The following is a 21,932-nucleotide window of genomic DNA, read 5'->3' as shown; positions in this document are numbered from 1 at the left end:
ATTTAGCCTAAAAACCTTTAGACCTACAAATAGAAAAATAAAAAAACAACTCTGCATCTCTGCACAGCCTGACAAGAGTCACCAAAAGGGTTTTTATCATCCCCAGGCGCTCTTCAAGGGAGGAGAGGATATTCAGCTCTCCAGGTACCATCACATGAGCCTGAAGCCCCAGACTGGCCAAACTCGTATTTCTAAAAATATATTTCTAAAAATGAATTCAAAGGCACTTTTTTTGGTTTAAATTGAATTGAATACTTTATGTCACAATTTATAGACTAATGATTTAATGCAACGAAATGCTGAGCGCTACCAGCCTATTGTTTAGCAGTCACAAATGCTTCACAATGTATTTCTTTGTAGTCTATAGCCTTGAAATAATATAGCCTACATAGTTATTTTTCCTTCCTTAAACTCCGTGTATGGCTCCTGGCATATTTATTGTGTTTAGAAAATGTTAAATATAACATGGAGGCCATTTGAAATGGTTTGCTTCTTCCATTCACCTTTTTCATGTTTATTCAAATACTTTTCATTCAAATCCATATGGTTTGGTTTCAATACTTAAAAACCAATTGGTAGGTCCAGGTAGTCACAAAAGGAAATGGGTGTTGGTTAAATTGGGATTTTAATGAATGGAGCTTATTAGTGGTCTTTAGCGGAGCTGTAGGAAAGGACATGAAACGGTGAGCGGGATTGTCAATGTTGTGTTTATATTTCCAACAGAAATATAAATGCAACATGCATCAATTTCAAAGAATTTACAGCATTAGTTGATCTAAGGAAATCAGTCAATTTAAATAAATTAAGCCCTAATCTATGGATTTCACATGACTGGAAATGCAGATATGCCTCTGTTGGTCAGAGATACCTTTTTAAAAAGAAAACTAGGGGCGTGGATCTGAAAACCAGTCAGTATCTGGTGTGACCACCATTTGTCTCATTGTGGGTGACACAGCTCCTTTGCATAGGGTTGACCAGACTGACGATGGTGCAATGTTGTCCCACTCCTCTTCAATGGCTGTGCGAAGTTGCTGGATATTGTCGGGAACTTATACGTCGATCCAGAGCATCCCAAACATGCTCAATGGGTAACATGTCTGAGTATGCAGGCCATGAAAGAACTGGGACATTTTCAGCTTCCAGGGATTGTGTACAGATGCGACATGGGGCTGTGCATTATCTTGCTGAAACATGAGGTGATGGTGGCGGTTGAATGGCACGACAATGGGCCTCAGGATCTCGTCACGGTATCTTTTTGCATTCATAATGCCATCGATAAAATGCAATTGTATTCGTTGTCGTTAGCTTATGCCTGCCCATACCATAACCCTACCGCCACCATGGCACACTCAGTTCAATGTTGACATCAGCAAACCGCTCGTCAACATGCCGCCATACACGCTGTCTACCCGGTACAGTTGAAACCGAGATTGATCCGTGAAGAGCACACTTCTCCAGGGTGCCAGTGGTCATTTGAAGGTGAGAATTTGCCCACTGAAGTAGGTTACGAAGCCCAGGTCAAGAACCTGGTGAGCACGACGAGCATGCAGATGAGCTTCCCTGAGAAGGTTTCTGACAGTTTGTGCAGAAAATGTAAGGTGCAAACCCAGTTTCATCATCTGTCCGGTTGGCTGGTCTCAGACGATCGTGGAGGTCCTGGGCTGGTGTGGTTACACGTCGTCTGCGGTTGTGAGGCCAGTTAGACGTACTACCAAATTCTCCCAAACAACGTTTCAGGCGGCTTATGGTAGAGAAATTAAATTATCTGGCAACAGCCCTCGACATTCCTGCAGTCAGCTTGCCAATTGCACGCTCGCTCAAAACTTGAGACATCGGTGGCATTGTGTTGTGTGACAAAACTGCACATTTTTAGTGGCCTTTCATTGTCCCCAGTACAAGTTGCACCTGTGTAATGATCATGTACCTGTCAGGTACACTACCGGTCAAAAGTTTTAGAACACCTACTCATTGAAAGGTTTTTCTTTTCTTTTTAGTGAAGACATCAAAACTATGAAATTACCCATATGGAATCATGTAGTAACCAAAAAAAGTGTTAAACAAATCAAAATATATTTGAGATTCTTCAAATAGCCACCATTTGCCTTGACAGCTTTGCACACTCTTGGCATTCTCTCAACAAGCTTCACCTGGAAAGCTTTTCCAACAGTCTTGAAGGAGTTGCCACATGTGCTGAGCACTTGTTGGCTGCTTTTCCTTCACTCTGCGGTCCAACTCCTCCCAAACCATCTCATTTTGATTGAGGTCGGGGGATTGTGGAGGCCAGGTCATCTGATGCAGCACTCCATCACTCTCCCTCTAGGTGAAATAGACCTTATACAGCCTGGAGGTGTGTTGGGTCATTGTCCTGTTGAAAAAAAAAATGATAGTCCCACTAAACCCAAACCAGATGGGATGGCGTATCGCTGCAGAATGCTGTATTAGCCATGCTGGTTAAGTGTGCCTTTAATTCTAAATAAATCAGTCACCAGCAAAGCACCCCCCCACACCATCACACCTCCTCCTCCATACTTACGGTGGGAAATACACATGCAGAGATCATCCGTTCACCCACACCACGTCTCACAAAGACACGGCGGGTCGAACCAAATATCTACATTTTCACCGGTATAATGTCCGGTGCTCGTGTTTCTTGGCCCAAGCAAGTCTCTTCTTCTGATTGGTGTCCTTTAGGAGTGGTTTCTTTGCAGCAATTTGACCATGAAGGCCTGATTCACACAGTCTCCTCTGAACAGTTGATGTTGATGTGTCTGTTACTTGAACTCTGATGCATTTATTTGGACTGCAATTTCTGAGGCTGTTAACTAATGAACGTATCCTCTGCAGCAGCGGTAACTCTGGGTCTTACATTCCTGTGGCGGTCCTCATGAGAGAGTTTCATCATAGCACTTGATGGTTTTTGCAACTGCACTTAAGGAAACTTTCAAAGTTCTTGACATGTTCCGTATTGACTGACCTTCATCGTGATTACTACAAGGGTAGATAGCTGGCCGCTAGACTAACTTACCAATCTAAAAAATATTAGCTGACATGGGCTAATTGCGTGACAGTTAGTGACTGACATAAGAGAAACTGCTTATGCACAACCAAAATGTGCGTATTCTATTATTTTAACTCTCAACAGTAAGTTGAGATCCCGACTGAGTTAAAAATAAATAAAAAATGGAAGATCATTTGAAATTGATCCACAGGTGCGGGATGCCAATTGCCCATCCCTGCTTTAGAGTTTTGACATCTTTACATTTATTTTAATATCTTCCCTTTTCTCCTTTTCAGAGGTTGGAGGATTCAGTGGAGCATTGTGCCGGATATTACGGATCCTATAGTAAGACACCTCCCATTTCACATGACTTCCTCTTAGCTTCCTGATCTCACAGGAAGTGGCCTGTCGTATTTCCTGCCTATGGAATGAGCTGATTTGTTTGGATTTGTTTCGTGTAGGAACCGTCAAAGGATGATTTAACTGTGTCTGAAAAGTTCCAGTTAGTGCTTGATGTTGCACAAAAAGCACAGGTACAGTAGTAGCCAGCACACACATACACAAGCACGCATAAATACGCACGTACGCACACACCACATTAAGACATTATGTGTTTTGGGAAAGTCATTTTGTTGGGCTTTTTTCACAGAACCTTTTTGGTAAGATGGCGGATGTTTTGGAGAAAATAAAGAAGTAAGAAATGGCTGTTTCACTGTCTTACTATTCTATGCTCTTTCCTTTTGATGTTGGTCTGAATAGTTAATCAAAACGGTTTCTCTTTCGCCCTCTGTGTGTGTGTGTGCGTGTGCGCAGCCTATTCATGTGGGTGCAGCCTGAGATCACTCAGAAGCTCTACATCAGCCTGTGGGTTACCTTTCTCTCCTCCTGCATACTGCCCTATAAACTCGTGGGCTTCATGATTGGTGAGTACACACACAGTTTACAGCAGACGCACGTTTTATGAAATACATAAAACGTGTAAACAAAGTATACCAACATTTTTTTTGTACAATCCATTGTACTTAGCAACATTACTGTCTCAACTTCTTCATTTTTTTTAATCTGAAGAGAATTGGCTTTTTAAAGTCTTTTCTTTTTCTCTCAGGGCTGTATGCAGGGATCAAGTTCTTCATCATAGACTTCTTGTTTAAGAGCTGTCCCAAGCTGAGGGACAAATATGACACACCTCACATCGACTGGAACAACCTACCAACTGATCCACAGTTGAAGGAGAGGACCAACGCGACAATGTCTCGACGGGTGAGGACACGCACTTATGAATGCGTACACAGACGCACATGTACATATCCACACGCGTGCGCAACATATACAGTATACAATAACACACGTTGTCATCTGACCAAATTTACTGTCATCTGACAACTTACTCTGGGGACGCACAAATAACTCTCCCCTTAGAGAAAGGAACCAATTGTTTATCCAACCCAAACTTCCCTAACACTAGCCCTTATCCAAATGCTAAATAACTAAACCATAACCACATTACAAAAGTATCTACTACAACTGAAGCATAGATTTATGTTTAAAAATAACAACTGTAGCTACTGTCAGACCAACATTGTAATTATTTGATCACATGCTGAGCCTTAACTCTTTTTTTTATATTGAGCCCTTCAAACAAACCTAATTTACCTCGACACTGCCACCTGAATGTCATGCTCTGTCGTGTGTGTGTGTGTGTGTGTGTCTGTATGTGCCCGCGAGACTGTGTTGAGTGTTTGCGATGGCTTATCTTGGTTTGTTTCCTCAGCCAGTTGGCAGTGATGTTAGTGGTGCTAGATGGTCTTTGCTTTAGTGACTGTCACTATACGTTGTGTTTTGTTTCTCTCTCTCAGCTGTCTGGGTCTGAGAAGGTAGGGACTCTGGTGTGCCTCTGTCCCCTTACGTTACATAGTGCCTGTGTGTGCCACCAGCTAAAACATGTATAAATGTGTGTGTGCGTGTGGTTCACGACAAACCTCCCAACATTAACTGAGTGTTTGAATAAATGGATCAAAAATGTCAATGTAAATATCCACTTTTTAGTGGGCCATAATGGCATAATGTTAAACTCTTTTAATTGAACCAGTCTTAATGGAAACAATTCTGAATTGATCTGTGACATTAGTTTTTAATCCATTTTCCCAGACATACTCTGTAGTAACCAGGTTTTCAGTGTGCTGACAGAACCCCGAAGCAGCACTGTTAAAAGCAACTTCAATGTGACTATAGTAGTATATGTTATAGTCCAGTTTATTTCCCCCGTAGTTTACCTTTACAACACAGAAAGTGTTATTCCTTCATATCGATGGTAAGATAATCAGGTAAGGTAAAACTTTCTAGTGATTCCAATTAGTGGAACAATCTCTCAATTATAATCATTTAGCAGGTAACCCTTGAAAAACAGAGCTAACTAGTGTGTCTGAATTCCACAACTATGTAGCTAAGACTTATTCTACTGCTATTCTAAGACTTATTCTACTTCAATGTAACATTACAAATAATCCCATCTACTGTATAGCTAGGGGCCTGCCTGCCTGCCTGCAGCATGAGGGTGTATATTGTACTGTAGCTGTAAACGGCATGGCCATTTATCTGCAGCGCTCCCTACTCTCACTCCCAGCATTACAAACACTAACTAATCCACTACTATACCATACTGTCTGTACTGTACACTGACTTTTGATTTCCCCCCCCCCTCCCCCTCTGCTTGACGTGTGCACTCGCTCGCCCCCCTTCAGGGATTTACCCTTCACTAAAAGCATTGGATTGGTGGGTGTAAGCATGCATAGGCAAAAGACAGGTGGACAATGTTCCACCGTAAATCTATACGTTATTGAGGGGTAGTGAACCAGTGCACACTTCAGGGCAGACGGGTAGAGGATACCCTTGGAACAGACAATTCAATAAATCAAGTTTTAAATAACAATGTCCTCACTTAGAAATGAAACTAACAGAGATGACTGACTACTATGTACTGTGTCTATACGAGTGTGTCTGGGGGGGACGGGACTGCTCTGCGCTTTGCACGAGATCCTCACCCTGAGGCTGATGTTAGATAAGACACAAGTTGTTTGCAAGGCTATGTTATGAGGAGCACATACTCCTACTGTGTACAGATGAATGGCCTCCATCTTGTTTCCTCTCTCTCTGTGAGGGGCTGTCTACCAGTTTAGTCTGCGAGAGAGTCCGTAGTGGAAGATGGCTACAGTAGTGCGCTGTAGTAAAATTATTCCTCCTCCTTCCCCACCCACTCCCCAACTCCTTCTCTTCATTTTACTCCGTCTCCATGTCCCCCCCTCCTCCCACACCCCCTCCCCTCTAGATTCAGCCTGTGGTGGCTAGAGGTAGCCTAGCAACCGTCCCGTGCGGTGTAAACCTGGATGCTGACAGCGCCAGGATTCATAGCACCAAGAAGGGAGCCTTTCATGAGATCTTCAACGTCTCAGAGAATGAGCGCCCTCTACCAGGTCAGAGGACTTACTGCAGCTAAAATATTTAGGGGGGGATTGTTTTTCTCCCTTTTTTGTTAAAATGCATTTGGGGAGCTGTCCAGCCGCTTGTGCAAGTAAATCAATATTAACAGTTATTCTGTTTGTCTGTCTACAGTGTGTGAGAATGGGTGGAGGTGCTGCCTCATCAACAGAGACCGGAAGATGCCAACGGACTACATACGAAACGGCATGCTCTATGTTACAGAGAAGTAAGTAGACCTAACTCATCTCACACTAGCTTGTCTCTTCAAGTATGGATTCTCTCGGAGACTAAACTGGTAGACAGCCCCTCATAACAATAGCTTTTCACCTCTAGTGGTCTGCTAATCCTTTTAGGTGTGCTATCTTTACTCTCTGATGGGGCTGTGTACAATATGCCACGAAATGGTGCCATTATGCTGCAGATTCTCGGAGCTAGATCCAAGAGTGGAGGATTTGTGCTCACTCGCCTCCATCTTTCTGTCTCTCTCACCATCTGTCTCTTTGTGTCCCAGTTATCTGTGCTTCGAGAGCTCCAGTTCCAAATCGGTCTCCTCCAAGAAGAATAAGGTCATTAAGCTGGTGGACATCACAGATATCCAGAAGGTGTCTATCTACACACTCGACTAATTCAATATTTTTATTGTATCCTTTCTATGTTTTCTGTGATATCACATCCTGATCTGCATCTTCCAGCAACTGATAGATTCTTTGAAATGAATGGATCATAATTGGATTTATCTGATACCTTGTCTCTGTTCCCAGTACAAAGTGCTGTCTGTCTTACCTGGGTCAGGAATGGGAATCTCCATAGCCACTCCCTCCACACAGAAGGTATGGAAATAAAGATTCATTTGACCTTTTCATTATCCTTCACATATTTCTAAATAAATGAAATATGATTTGTGGATTTCTGTCTCCTCAGCCTCTGGTGTTTGGTGCCATGATCCATCGAGACGAGGCCTTCGAGGCGATCTTCACCCAGTACATGAAGATCACAACCACCTCCAGACAACCCTTGGGCAGCCCTGAGCTGTAGCCCTGAACTGTAGCCCTGCTATCCCCATGGAAAGAGGCCTGGGCTGGGGTCAGGGCTGGTCCACCTACCCCTGAACCCTCCCTGGCTGGAGAAAAGACAATTGGGGGAAGTGATGGGACACACCTCTTCTCCTCCCTCTCTTATTTACAGTGACTGGACAATCTTCTTATGACTGAGAGCTGTCTGGTGCGCGCGCCCGTCTGTCTGGTGCGCGCGCCCGTCTGTGTGGAGGTGAGGTGGGAGTTATAGTCCAATAGGGATGGTGAACACATTCCAACACTGTCAGAAGGAGGATGGGGGGGTGGTGAAGTAGAGGGGGTGGGGGAGTCATTATTTTTAACACAGACATCTCATCATAGGAGAAGGAGCTGGCTCTCCTGCCTGCCTGCCTGACTGCCAGCTTTCATTCGCTTCAGAGAGACGTGTGTGTGTGTGTGTGTGTGTGTGTGTGTGTGTGTGTGTGTGTGTGTGTGTGTGAGCTGCCAAGACATCGTGCGTCTCTACTCACCTGTCTTCTCTCTTTCTCGTGAAGTCTGAGTCAGTGTAACCGTTACTGCTGGTCTTGCACGGAACCGTACAGACAGTACGCTGTACGGTAGCTAGATGTTTGTGTAGAAAACAAAAAGCTGTTAACATCGGAACAACGTTCAACATGACAAGAAGCCTTTTCCATCAGTTTACATCATTGCTATAGATTTTCCTTGGAGACACTCACGCACATTTCAGCAACAAACCGTTTGCGTTCAGATGTCTTTTTGCATACGACATATGTGTGTTATACTTTCAACACTCCCTACTGTACTGTGTGTCACATACGGTAGTGGGGACCTTGGCGCTGATGTTCATTGTGAAGTGTTTTCAAATGCCTTTCTTTTGAATTCCGCTTATTTTTGTAATAACCAATGGAATGATGAAGAACTGGACTTAGTTAAAGCAGGTCCTGGATCTGTGGATTGTGTTCTAAAACTAAAGCACACTCCCTGTTAGTCAGAACAGACCTAAACCCTGAATAATGTGTCGAAACTGAAGGTACATAGTTTAAATGTAACATAGCTGGTTCAGTGAACTACACTTTTGTGCTGAGTAACCCTGAGGCCTAAAGATGAGTAAATGCCTTGACTTTAGCCCAGTAGGCTAACACACTCTTAAGGTGCGCACTGTAGGTCACATAAACATACTAATGATTTTGCAGTGTATCAAGGCCCAGTACCTGTTACTTCAGTATTTAGTGACATGTTATGGTATAGTAATACTATGGTAATACCACTAATACCAACCTGTAGTATTAACACTGGAGTGGTCAGATGTGTACAATGTGCTGTCCTGTTCAGAAGTAATTTAACTTGGTTAACTTGACTAGTAACTAGTTAATTCGTCCAGGAGTTCTCAGTATTTCAATGCAAATCGAGGCAGTCAACTGGCCTGGTTCTGGAGTATTCATTCACAGCAGGATGAAGAACAAGTTTGACCTGAATATTTCAATGTCACTTTATTATTGTCACCGTTGTGGAATTAAAAGCTGGTCTTTTATTTCTCAGATAGGTTTGATATGTAGAATTGTAATGGAATGCCAAACCAAGTGGATGTGGACACCTTCTGTGTTTTGTAAAATGGCTGGAAGAGTTATTGTGGACATCTGGGCATATTTCTGGTCTATCGTTTGCTTCAAATGAGAGAGTAGATTATACTATGCTCTCAGATCCTTTTTGCCTCAGCACAACAAGCTAGTCCCCTAAAAAGCATTCATCTTCCCACACTGTTAACAAGCCCGTATAAACTGTGTCAGTTGTTGTCTTATGACTGGATATGAAATGTAATTTCTATAGATTGTCTATTGTCTAAGGAACTCATGCTGTTAGTGTGTTGATTGAATGATTGTCTGACTTTACGTTAGTGTAGTCTTAATGCTTACCTGAAGCCTTTCTTAGTCGAGTAGTACCAACTAACTTTGAAATCTGCAATCAGGGTCTGTCCTAAAAGAAGCACACAGAATGTATTGTGTTACTGCTGTAAACTCCTAGTTTATTTTTTGTTGTTGCCAAAACGTTATTTTTTCTTTCTTTTACTGCCGCCATGCTCTGCCTACACCTACATGTTTACTGAAGGTTGGGTTAAAAACCTGAATTAATTTCTTGTTTTTCATTTGTTTGGAATGCCGGTTTGAGCTCCTTGCCACAGGTGGAGTTATGAAGACTGGACAGATATCTTCCTCTTGCGTTTTGAATTACTGTGTAACTGTCAGCTTTTTAAATCCGCTCAGACTGGTCTCAGGACAACCTCTGCTGCTCACATTCATCCCAATAGCAAACGTAACCCTGATCTGTTTATAATACTTTAATAGCTAAAGCTAAAGTTTAGCTCTTGTGTTGTTTGTTGTCATAGCATATACTGTACATGTACTGAGTAGCATGGTAATGAAAGTCCGAGGAGTTGGATCAAGCATATAGTGACAGACCTGGGACCAGGCTAACAGTAGGCAGACGGTGACATCAGAGAACATTCTAGTCAGATTATATTCACACTGCAAAAAAATGTCAGTGATCGTTCATAGGTAGTGCTGTGCGGTACATGGTACAATCATGATGTTTTAGCTGTTTTTGGATCACTCACAGGCCTTCCTTACAGACAGCAGAGGTCATCATGGTGACTCGGAGAGCTGCTGTTCACTGGTTTCTACTGGTCTCCTTCTGTGTGTCTCGTTGTGTTAACCAAGTATTAATTCTAACTAAATGTAAACGTTAGTCAATTACTTCATGATATTCCCATACAGTATATCACTGCAAAGTTCAATATACTGCAATCATCTGACAGTTGTGGGTAATTATGTCATCTGTGTGTCCGAGGACTAAAATGACGAAAGAGGAATTTATATACAATAACGTAATCCTTTGCGTTTTTAAAGAAGACAATGTCTATTGTAAAATATGTGATGTACATTTTTTTATTTAAATAAAATGAATTAAGTATTTCCCATTCTCTGTATTGTAATCCTTTGTACTACACCTATAGATAATTATAAGTCTAGTCATTCCAAATGAGCATGGAGGTACTTGTAGTCGTTCTGCCCCTGAACAAGGCAGTTAACCCACTGTTCCTAGGCCGTCATTGAAAATAAGAATTTGTTCTTAACTGACTTGCCTAGTTAAATAAAGGTTTTTTAAAAATAGTGTGGTCTGGTGACGACTGCAATTCCCACATTCGGCCACTTGATGTCACTACAGGACAGATGGATGGAGACTGATAATGACCCTTACAGAAACTAGAGGGCAGGTGCTTCAAAGGCTGTGAAATCATGTAAAAATAACTCCCAAGGTATAGCTCACACTAACGATAGTGTTTTTGCGTTACCAGCTAAGTATATTGTAAAGACGTGTTCTGCATTTTCTTTTGTGGAAGGGAATATATGAATGTATTCACACGGGGTATTTCCTCTTTGAACTTGTTTTATATTATGGTAAAACGATTACAATTTCATGATTGCAATGATTCATACATTTTTACTTGATGGTCCTACCTAATTGTCACTGCGAAGAATAAGAATCTTTATTAATTATAACTGTAAAACCTTTTCACTGATCTACACAAAATCAACAATTTGGTAAAAGTCGAATGATTACTGTTATATCGTTCCAAGTTATCCCCATATTGGTACTGTAGAGAATGACACCGAGCCTCAAATTTCTCATCTGAACTCTTAAAATAAATTTTAAAAAGCACAGTGAGTTTTCCTGTTGGAAACACTGACATCGTCCCAGAGTGGACGGGTACATGCTACACTACGAAGAGTTGAAGAGACGCAGCATCCGTCACACACTTTTCTCTGCTTTAGGCCTTTGGCAGGGTAGGGAAGTTAGTTCAGAGAAACTATTTAACAAATGATACCCCTGAGTTGCCTGTTCACAGACACACAGTTTGATGGAGCCAGTGTATTTTTAGGCCTTCTGATTGAAAGCGACATTGCCAAGATCCCCCCTCCTGCTCTAGTTGACAGGGTAGTTTGTACACTTTGACAAAACAGTGACACTCTCTCTCCAATGGCACAAATCTGTCAACAGCTACACACACCACAATTCTGGTGAGTGATGTCTCCCATCATCACCAGTGGGCTGAGGTAGCCTCCCTAGCTCCATGGGAGGTGGAATGGTGGACATTATTCACTGTGATCACGTCCCACTATTATATAGGGAACTATTCCCTACAGTGCACTATGTAGGGAATAGGGTGCCATTTGGGGTGCATCCTGTATACAGGTTAAAACGATGTTCTCACACAAGGATACCAACCATAGCCATTCCTCTCACTGTGCTGCCTGGCTGTCAACACTCTGCTAGGCTGAATACTGATTACACAATGTTAGGTCTACGGTGCCAGTCTACCAAACGCTCAATAACTTTGTAATATGTAACTGTTACCAAGGTAATCACAGCATAACAACACAGGTATAAGACCAACTTAATGTAGTGCATATTGCATTTGTCTTGTCTTCTTTGGTCCTGTTAGCCTACTTCACCCATATTCCTGTATATGCAGGTATAAAAGCAACTAACTTAATGTTAAGAATCCCAAATGTTTTATTTGGCCCGTCATTGCACTTTCCTGTTACTTCACCCACATAATATTCTTGTGGAGTTATGTGAGGGAACTGCTGATTTTCAATGCCTATCTGATCTATGTTAGAATCAAGATGGGTAGTGAGTGTTAATCAGGATTGGTGGGTAACTGATTACATGTAATATAATGACAAAATAAATTAACTGTAATCAGTTATGTTACCTGCTAAAATATTGTAATCAGATTACAGATACGAGGAGAGACTGTTACAGATGTCGAAGAGCTGGATGCCTGGCGAGACTGCGTCGACGAGTGGATAATCCGCCTTTGCACGTTCGCCAGTAGAACGGAGGGTAATCACTGGAGAATAGAGTGGATAAGCTCCGTTCAAGACTATATTATCAACGGGACATTAAAAACTGTAATATTTTATGTTTCACTGAGTCGTGGCTGAATAAGGGCATGAATAATATACAGTTACCCAGGTTTTCTGTGCATCTGCAAGACAGAACAGGACCGAGGGGGTGGTGTGTGTCTCTTTGTCAACAACAGCTGGTGCTAATATTAAGGAAGACTCAAGGTTTTGTTTGCCTGAGTTAGAGTACTTCACTATAAGCTGTAGACCACACTATTTACCAAGAGAGTTTATCTATATTCTTCGTAGCTGTCTAATTACCACCACAACCCCATGCTGGCACTAAGGCCGCACTCAATGGCCTATATAAAGTCATAAGCAAACCAAGAAAATGCTCATCCAGAGGCAGCACTCCTAGTGGCTGGGGACTTTAACGCAGGAAAACCGAAATCTGTTTTACCTCATTTCACATGTGCAACTAAAGGAAAAGAAAACTCTAGATCGTCTTTAATCCTCACACAGAGATCCGTACAAAACTCTCCTCTCGCCCTTCATTTGACAAAATTGACCATAACATCCTCTTGATTCCTGCTTACTGTACAAGCAAAAACCAGCTCAATACGGAAGTGGTCCAACAAAGAAGATGCTAAGCTACAGGACTGTTTTACAAGCACAGACTGGAAAATGTTCAGGGATTCATCCGATGACATTGAGGAGTACACCACATCAGGCACTAGCTTGACCATACGGACATATCCCAACCAGAAGCCATGGATTACAAGCAACATCAGCACTGTGATGAAGCTAGAGCTGCCGCTTTCAAGGAGCGGGAGACTAATCTGGACGCTTATAAGAAATCCCGCAATGACCTCCAACAAGCCATCAAAAAGGCAAAGCTTCAATACAGGACTAAGATCAAATCCTACTACACCGACTCTGATGCTTGTCGGATGTGACAGGGCTTGCAAACTATTACGGATTACAAAGGGAAACCGAGCAGCGAGTTACCCAGTGTCGCGAGCCTACGAGACGAGCTAAATATGTTCTATGCTCACTTTGATGGCGCCGAAGGGGATGGCTGCCATCTTATCGGCTCTTAACCAACCATGCTATTTCTTGCATTGTTTGTAACTTGTTTTGTACATAATGTTGCTGTTACCATCTCGTATGATCGAAAAGAGCTTCTGGACATCAGAACTGCGATTACTCACCTCAGATTAGACAAAGAGTTTTTCTTCAATGAGTCGGACGGGAGGGATATACTACAGACACCCGACCAGGCCCAGATCCCCGTCATTCGCTGGACAAGGAAATTGCGATTTCGCGGAAAAAGATCAGGGTGCCTTGTGAGGATGCATTCTGTCCTGCTAGCAAACGTTCAATCGCTGGAAAATAAATGGGACGATCTAAAAGCACGTATATCATACCAACAGGACATTAAAAACTGTAATATCTTATGTTTCACCGAGTCGTGGCTGGATGACAAAATTATGAACATACAGCTGGTGGGTTACACACACTATCGGCAGGATAAAACAGCAGCCTCTGGTAAGACACGGGGCGGGGGCCTATGCATATATGTAAACAACAGCTGATGCACTATTTTAAGAAGGTTTTACAGCTGCACCATCAAGAGCATCCTGACGGGTTGCATCATTGCTTGGTATGGCAACTGCTCGGCATCCAACCGCAAGGCGATACAGAGGGTAGTGTGTATGGCCCAGTATATCACTGGGGCCGAGCTTCCTGCTATCCAGGACCTCTATACCAGGCGATGTCAGAGGAAGGTCTTAAGCATTTTTTTCAAAGACTCCAGCCACCCATGTCATAGACTGTTCTCTCTGCTACCGCACGGCAAGTGGTACTGGAGTGCCAAGTCTGGGACAAAAAGGCTCCTTAACAGCTTCTATCCCCAAGCCGTAAGTCTACTGAACAGTTAATCAAATGGCTACCTGGACTATTTGTATTGACCCCCTTCATTTATTATTATTTATTTATATTTTTTGCACTGACTCTCTTGCACAAGCTCGATGTACATGTACACTCACTGGACTCTAACCACACACTCACACATACCACACTGACCCTCCAACACACACACACACAAAACACACACACACATGCATGTTGACGTCTCTCTCTCTCTCTCACTTACACACACACACACACACACACACACACACACACACACACACACATTCCTTCACACTCTTCACATACGCTGCTGCTTCTCTCTGTATATTATCTATGCATAGTCACTTTACCCCTACCTACATTTACATATTATCTCAATTACCGCGACTAACTCGTACCCCTGCACATTGACTCGGTACCGATAACTCTTGTAGATAGCCTCGTTAGTGTTATTTTATTGTGTTGCTATTTTTCCTTTAGTTTATTAAGCAAATGTTTCGAACATACTTTTTTAAAACTCTGCATTGTTGGTTAAGTAAGCATTTCACGGTAAGGTTGTATTCTGCGCATGTAAAATGGTATATATTCTGAACAAAAATATAAATGCAACATCAGAAGGAGTTTTTTCCCAAGAAAGGGCTTTATTAGAGACATAAATACTCCTCAGCACCCCCTGTGTGCACAACATTTTTGAGAAATAAGATTTTTGTGTATATGGAACATTTATGGGATATTTTATTTCAGCTCATAAAACATGGGACCAACACTTTACATGTTGCATTTATATTTTTGTTCAATCCAAAGTTTTAGAACACCTACTCATTCAAGGGTTTTTCTTGATTTATATACACTGCTCAAAAAAATAAAGGGAACACTAAAATAACACATCCTAGATCTGAATGAATGAAATAATCTTATTAAATACTTTTATCTTTACATAGTTGAATGTGCTGACAACAAAATCACACAAAAATAATCAATGGAAATCCAATTTATCAACCCATGGAGGTCTGGATTTGGAGTCACACTCAAAATTAAAGTGGAAAACCACACTACAGGCTGATCCAACTTTGATGTAATGTCCATAAAACAAGTCAAAATGAGGCTCAGTAGTGTATGTGGCCTCCACGTGCCTGTATGACCTCCCTACAACGCCTGGGCATGCTCCTGATGAGGTGGCGGATGGTCTCCTGAGGGATCTCCTCCCAGACCTGGACTAAAGCATCCGCCAACTCCTGGACAGTCTGTGGTGCAACGTGGCGTTGGTGGATGGAGCGAGACATGATGTCCCAGATGTGCTCAATTGGATTCAGGTCTGGGGAACGGGCGGGCCAGTCCATAGCATCAATGCCTTCCTCTTGCAGGAACTGCTGACGCACTCCAGCCACATGAGGTCTAGCATTGTCTTGCATTAGGAGGAACCCAGGGCCAACTGCACCAGCATATGGTCTCACAAGGGGTTTGAGGATCTCATCTCGGTACCTAATGGCAGTCAGGCTACCTCTGGCGAGCACATGGAGGGCTGTGCGGCCCCCCAAAGAAATGCCACCCCACACCATGAATGACCCACCGCCAAACTGGTCATGCTGGAGGATGTTGCAGGCAGCAGAACGTTCTCCACGGCGTCTCCAGACTGTCACGTCTGTCACATGTGCTCAGTGTGAACCTGCTTTCATCTGTGAAGAGCACAGGGCGCCAGTGGCGAATTTGCCAATCTTGGTGTTCTCTGGCAAATGCCAAACGTCCTGCACGGTGTTGGGCTGTAAGCACAACCCCCACCTGTGGACGTCGGACCCTCATACCACCCTCATGGAGTCTGTTTCTGACCGTTTGAGCAGACACATGCACATTTGTGGCCTGCTGGAGGTCATTTTGCAGGGCTCTGGCAGTGCTCCTCCTTGCACAAAGGCGGAGGTAGCGGTCCTGCTGCTGGGTTGTTGCCCTCCTACGGCCTCCTCCACGTCTCCTGATGTACTGGCCTGTCTCCTGGTAGCGCCTCCATGCTCTGGACACTACGCTGACAGACACAACAAACCTTCTTGCCACAGCTCCTATTGATGTGCCATCCTGGATGAGCTGCACTACCTGAGCCACTTGTGTGGGTTATAGACTCCATCTCATGCTACCACTAGAGTGAAAGCACCGCCAGCATTCAAAAGGGACCAAAACATCAGCCAGGAAGTCATCGAACGAAGTCTCTCTGACATTCGGTTTCCGTTCAATAAAATGTTGAAATGTTGGTCATTTTTCCGCTGTCCCGGTAAATTCCAGCAGATGGCGAATGGAATCTTATTGCAAATGTACAAACATCACCAATCACGACATGGCCATTTCTCCTAAATGGAAAAGACTTCGAAGACGAAACTTGGTGAGCATAGGTTTGGACTAATGGGCTGTTAGCCCAGAAACAAGATGGCGTCGAGGACTCAACGCTTTTTGAGTTAACGCCATTTTTCTGGGATTAAAGGTCAAAAACAAAAATAGAGCGCTAATTTGACCGCTTTATGTCAAAGTACATGAACATATGGTGTCAGGAAAAAAGAACCAGCCATTTATCTAGCGTAATTTACGAGAAATCGTACATTGTACAATTGGTGATGCTCAAAGAAATGTTTTTTTCTTCAAAGAAGTTACAGATCCAGTTGCAGCGTGTTTAGACAAATCCGTTAAGGTGGGTTTCAGAGCTCTGCGAGATTTGTGATTTTCTGTGATTTTCTGAAATAACACACACTCATTCAACCCTCTGTAAATTAGTCAGTTCTTAACATAAAGACTTAACCTGTTATGGCTAGGGGGCAGTATTTTCACGGCTGGATAAAAAACGTACCCGATTTAATCTGGTTACTACTCCTTCCCAGTAACTAGAATATGCATATAATTATTGGCTTTGGATAGAAAACACCCTAAAGTTTCTAAAACTGTTTGAATGGTGTCTGTGAGTATAACAGAACTCATATGGCAGGCAAAAACCTGAGAAGATTTCATGCAGGAAGTGGCCTGTCTGACAAGGTGTCGTTCTTCTTGTGTCTGTTTATTGAAGATTGAGGATCTTAGCTGTCCCGTGACACTTCCTACGGCTGCCATAGGTTCTCAGAAGGCGGCAAAACGCCGAATCGTGGCTTTGCAGGCTCTGGCTGAAACAAAGTAGCGCGTTTGGGTAGTGGCTGGTTATAGTACTGGGAGACTCAGGCTCGTGCCCGCGTCGACCGAAAGCATTGTTTTCTTTCCTCTGTTTAGCTAAATGGACATTCCCGGTCGGAATATTATCGCTTTTTTTACGAGAAAAATGGCATAAAAATGGATTTTAAACAGCGGTTGACATGCTTCGAAGTACGGTAATGGAATATTTAGATATTTTTTGTCACGAATTGCGCCATGCGGGCGACCCTTCTTTACCATACGGATAGTGTCTGGGACGCACGAACAAAACGCCGCTATTCGGATAGAACGATGGATTATTTTGGACCAAACCAACATTTGTTATTGAAGTAGCAGTCCTGGGAGTGCATTCTGACGAAGAACATCAAAGGTAATGACATTTTTCTTATAGTAAATCTGACTTTGGTGAGTGCTAAACTTGCTGGGTGTCTAAATAGCTAGCCCTGTGATGCCGGGCTATCTACTGAGAATATTGCAAAATGTGCTTTCACCAAAAAGCTATTTTAAAATCCGACATATCGAGTGCATAGAGGAGTTCTGTATCTATAATTCTTAAAATAATTGTTATGCTTTTTGTGAACGTTTATCGTGAGTAATTTAGTAAATTGTTAGCAAATTCCCTGGAAGCCTAGTTCTAAACGTCACATGCTAATGTAAAAAGCTGTTTTTTGATATAAATATGAACTTGATTGAACAAAACATGCATGTATTGTATAACATAATGTCCTAGGTGTGTCATCTGATGAAGATCATCAAAGGTTAGTGCTGCATTTAGCTGTCTTCTGGGTTTTTGTGACATTATATGCTAGCTTGAAAAATGGGTGTCTGATTATTTCTGGCTGGGTATTCTGCTGACATAATCTAATGTTTTGCTTTCGCTGTAAAGCCTTTTTGAAATCGGACAGTGTGGTTAGATAAAGGAGAGTCTTGTCTTTAAAATGCTGTGAAATAGTCATATGTTTGAAAAATTGAAGTTTTTGTATTTTTGAGGAATTTGTAATTCGCGCCACGCCTATCATTGGATATTGGAGCAGGTGTTCCGCTAGCGGAACGTCTAGATGTAAGAGGTTAAAACTCAAAATTCTGTAAGAGCCTACCCCAAGGAGGATATGTATTGACTTTCAGCTTCCTGTGCCAACCGGAAGTTCCTTAAAACCTGTTAGGGCTAGGGGGCAGTATTGACACGGCTGGATAAAAAAACATACCCGATTTAATCTGGTTACCACTCCTACCCAGTAACTAGAATATGCATATACTTATTACATATGGATAGAAAACACCCTACATTTTCTAAAACTGTTTGAATGGTGTCTGTGAGTATAACAGAACTCATTTGGCAGGCAAAACCCTGAGACATTTTCTGACAGGAAGTGGATACCTGATGTGTTGTATTACCTTTAAACCTATCCCATTGAAAAACACAGGGGCTGAGGAATATTTTGGCACTTCCTATTGCTTCCACTAGATGTCACCAGCCTTTACAAAGTGTTTTGAGTCTTCTGGAGGGAGATCTGACCGAACAAGAGCCATGGAACGATGATGTCCCATTAGACACCTGGCGCGCGAGTTCATGTTGGGTACCCTCGTTCCAATACGTTATAAAAGAGTATGCATTCGTCCACCTTGAATATTATTCATGTTCTGGTTAAAAAAGGCCCTAATGATTTATGCTATAAAACGTTTGACATGTTTGAACGAACGTAAATATATTTTTTCCCCTCGTTCATGACGAGAAGTCCGGCTGGCTTAGATCATGTGCTAACAAGACGGAGATTTTTGGACATAAATGATGAGCTTTTTTGAACAAAACTACATTCGTTATGGACCTGTGATACCTGGAAGTGACATCTGATGAAGAGAATCAAAGGTAATGGATTATTTACATAGTATTTTCGATTTTAGATCTCCCCAACATGACGTCTAGTCTGTATCGCAACGCGTATTTTTCTGGGCGCAGTGCTCAGATTATTGCAAAGTGTGATTTCCCAGTAAGGTTATTTTTAAATCTGGCAAGTTGATTGCGTTCAAGAGATGTAAATCTATAATTCTTTAAATGACAATATAATATTTTACCAATGTTTTCTAATTTTAATTATTTAATTTGTGACGCTGACTTGACTGCCGGTTATTGGAGGGAAACGATTTCCTCAACATCAATGCCATAGTAAAACGCTGTTTTTGGATATAAATATGAACTTGATAGAACTAAAAATGCATGCATTGTCTAACATAATGTCCTAGGAGTGTCATCTGATGGAGATTGTAAAAGGTTAGTGCATCATTTTAGCTGGTTTTATGGTTTTGGTGACCCTGTCTTTGACTTGACAAAACATTACACACAACTCTTGTAAATGTACTGTCCTAACATACTCTAAATTTATGCTTTCGCCGTAAAACCTTTTTGAAATCGTAAAACGTGGTTAGATTAAGGAGATGTTTATCTTTCAAAGGGTGTAAAATAGTTGTATGTTTGAAAAATTTGAATTTTGACATTTATTTGGATTCAAATTTGCCGCTCTTGAAATGCACCTGCTGTTGATGGAGTGCACCACGGGTGGCACGCTAGCGTCCCACCTAGCCCATAGAGGTTAAAAAAGGCCCTAATTATTTATGCTATACAACGTTTGACATGTTTGAATGAACGTAAATATATTTTTTCCCCTCGTTCATGACGAGAAGTCCGGCTGGCTTAGATCATGTGCTAACAAGACGGAGATTTTTGGACATAAATGATGAGCTTTTTTGAACAAAACTACATTCGTTATGGACCTGTGATACCTGGAAGTGACATCTGATGAAGAGAATCAAAGGTAATGGATTATTTACATAGTATTTTCGATTTTAGATCTCCCCAACATGACGTCTAGTCTGTATCGCAACGCGTATTTTTCTGGGCGCAGTGCTCAGATTATTGCAAAGTGTGATTTCCCAGTAAGGTTATTTTTAAATCTGGCAAGTTGATTGCGTTCAAGAGATGTAAATCTATAATTCTTTAAATGACAATATAATATTTTACCAATGTTTTCTAATTTTAATTATTTAATTTGTGACGCTGACTTGACTGCCGGTTATTGGAGGGAAACGATTTCCTCAACATCAATGCCATAGTAAAACGCTGTTTTTGGATATAAATATGAACTTGATAGAACTAAAAATGCATGCATTGTCTAACATAATGTCCTAGGAGTGTCATCTGATGGAGATTGTAAAAGGTTAGTGCATCATTTTAGCTGGTTTTATGGTTTTGGTGACCCTGTCTTTGAATTGACAAAACATTACACACAACTCTTGTAAATGTACTGTCCTAACATACTCCAAATTTATGCTTTCGCCGTAAAACCTTTTTGAAATCGTAAAACGTGGTTAGATTAAGGAGATGTTTATCTTTCAAAGGGTGTAAAATAGTTGTATGTTTGAAAAATTTGAATTTTGACATTTATTTGGATTCAAATTTGCCGCTCTTGAAATGCACCTGCTGTTATTGGAGTGCACCACGGGTGGGACGCTTGCGTCCCACCTAGCCCATAGAGGTTAAATTGGGGTCATAGGGGCTTTTTCGAAGGCTTATAAAGGTCAGACCTTTTCAAAACTTCATGTGTGATTCGGCAACCCTCATGAAATGTAAATCAGTAATTTCTCCCAACAGATGTCAAAGAAAAAACTCTCACTCACACACACACACACACACACACACACACACACACACACACACACACACACACACACACACACACACACACACACACAGCATGGATGGATGGAGTGACACAGTGCGGGGATTAAAGACACACAGAGCCTGCAATGGCATTACCATAATCTCTAGGAAGTGCTGAGTTCAACGAGATGCCCCACTTCAACGTAGCTCGCTCGGTCTGAGCGCAGCGACCGTGAAAAAAAGTAGGCCCATAATAAAGCATGGCCCTACATTTCAGGTGCTTTTGGGTGACAGCGGGAGAACCGTTAGGGTTAGAAGCACAATTCGACCCCAGGAACATTCCGGAGGTCCTCCCGATCTGTGCAAGCCTAACCTTGACCGTGTGGCATTAACCCATAACAGTCAAAAGAAGGTGTTTACATCAAACAGTTTGCAATGACTTCTCTCCCCATAGGAATACATTGCCTACTCCCCTAAATTCAACCTGAAGCCTATGTGGGTTATGAATGCCTTATGAACCTGTCTTCGATAACAACCCATCAAGCCACTATGAGGTCTACCTGTGTCGATTCTAAGCTTCCTGGAACAACCGGAAGTGGTTAAATTCACCCTAAAGTTGTTTTGATATAACCAACCTGCAGTTTGTGATAATCACTGCATTCAACCCTGTGTAAATCAGTCAGTTCTTAACGTAAAGACTTTAACCTCAGGATTCTGTAAAAGCCTACCCCAATGAGGATATGTGTTTACTTTTAGCTTCCTGTGCCAACCGGAAGTGCCTGAAATTG

At 42.1% G+C, this 21,932-nt stretch overlaps 1 protein-coding gene across 3 annotated transcripts in view; it reads left to right on the top strand.

Annotated features, from left to right (window-relative positions):
- gramd4a (GRAM domain containing 4a) overlaps positions 1-10,478 on the top strand; it is a 60,631-nt gene extending 50,153 nt beyond the window's left edge. For 2 of the 3 annotated variants that reach the window (XM_014152776.2, XM_014152778.2), the window contains 11 exons: positions 3,295-3,343; positions 3,460-3,531; positions 3,648-3,691; positions 3,812-3,921; positions 4,104-4,258; positions 4,855-4,872; positions 6,324-6,468; positions 6,608-6,701; positions 6,987-7,077; positions 7,237-7,305; positions 7,397-10,478. In XM_014152776.2, the coding sequence (XP_014008251.1) occupies positions 3,295-3,343; positions 3,460-3,531; positions 3,648-3,691; positions 3,812-3,921; positions 4,104-4,258; positions 4,855-4,872; positions 6,324-6,468; positions 6,608-6,701; positions 6,987-7,077; positions 7,237-7,305; positions 7,397-7,510 (961 nt within the window). In that variant the 3' untranslated portion in view covers positions 7,511-10,478. The remainder of the gene's footprint in view (positions 1-3,294; positions 3,344-3,459; positions 3,532-3,647; positions 3,692-3,811; positions 3,922-4,103; positions 4,259-4,854; positions 4,873-6,323; positions 6,469-6,607; positions 6,702-6,986; positions 7,078-7,236; positions 7,306-7,396) is intronic. The other variant, XM_014152777.2, reaches the window with a different exon arrangement.
- The last annotated feature ends 11,454 nt before the right edge of the window (positions 10,479-21,932 follow it).

The sequence above is a fragment of the Salmo salar genome, chromosome ssa17, assembly GCF_905237065.1.
Source record: "Salmo salar chromosome ssa17, Ssal_v3.1, whole genome shotgun sequence".
Lineage (NCBI taxonomy): Eukaryota > Metazoa > Chordata > Actinopteri > Salmoniformes > Salmonidae > Salmo > Salmo salar.
This window is presented reverse-complemented; position numbering and strand designations above follow the sequence as displayed.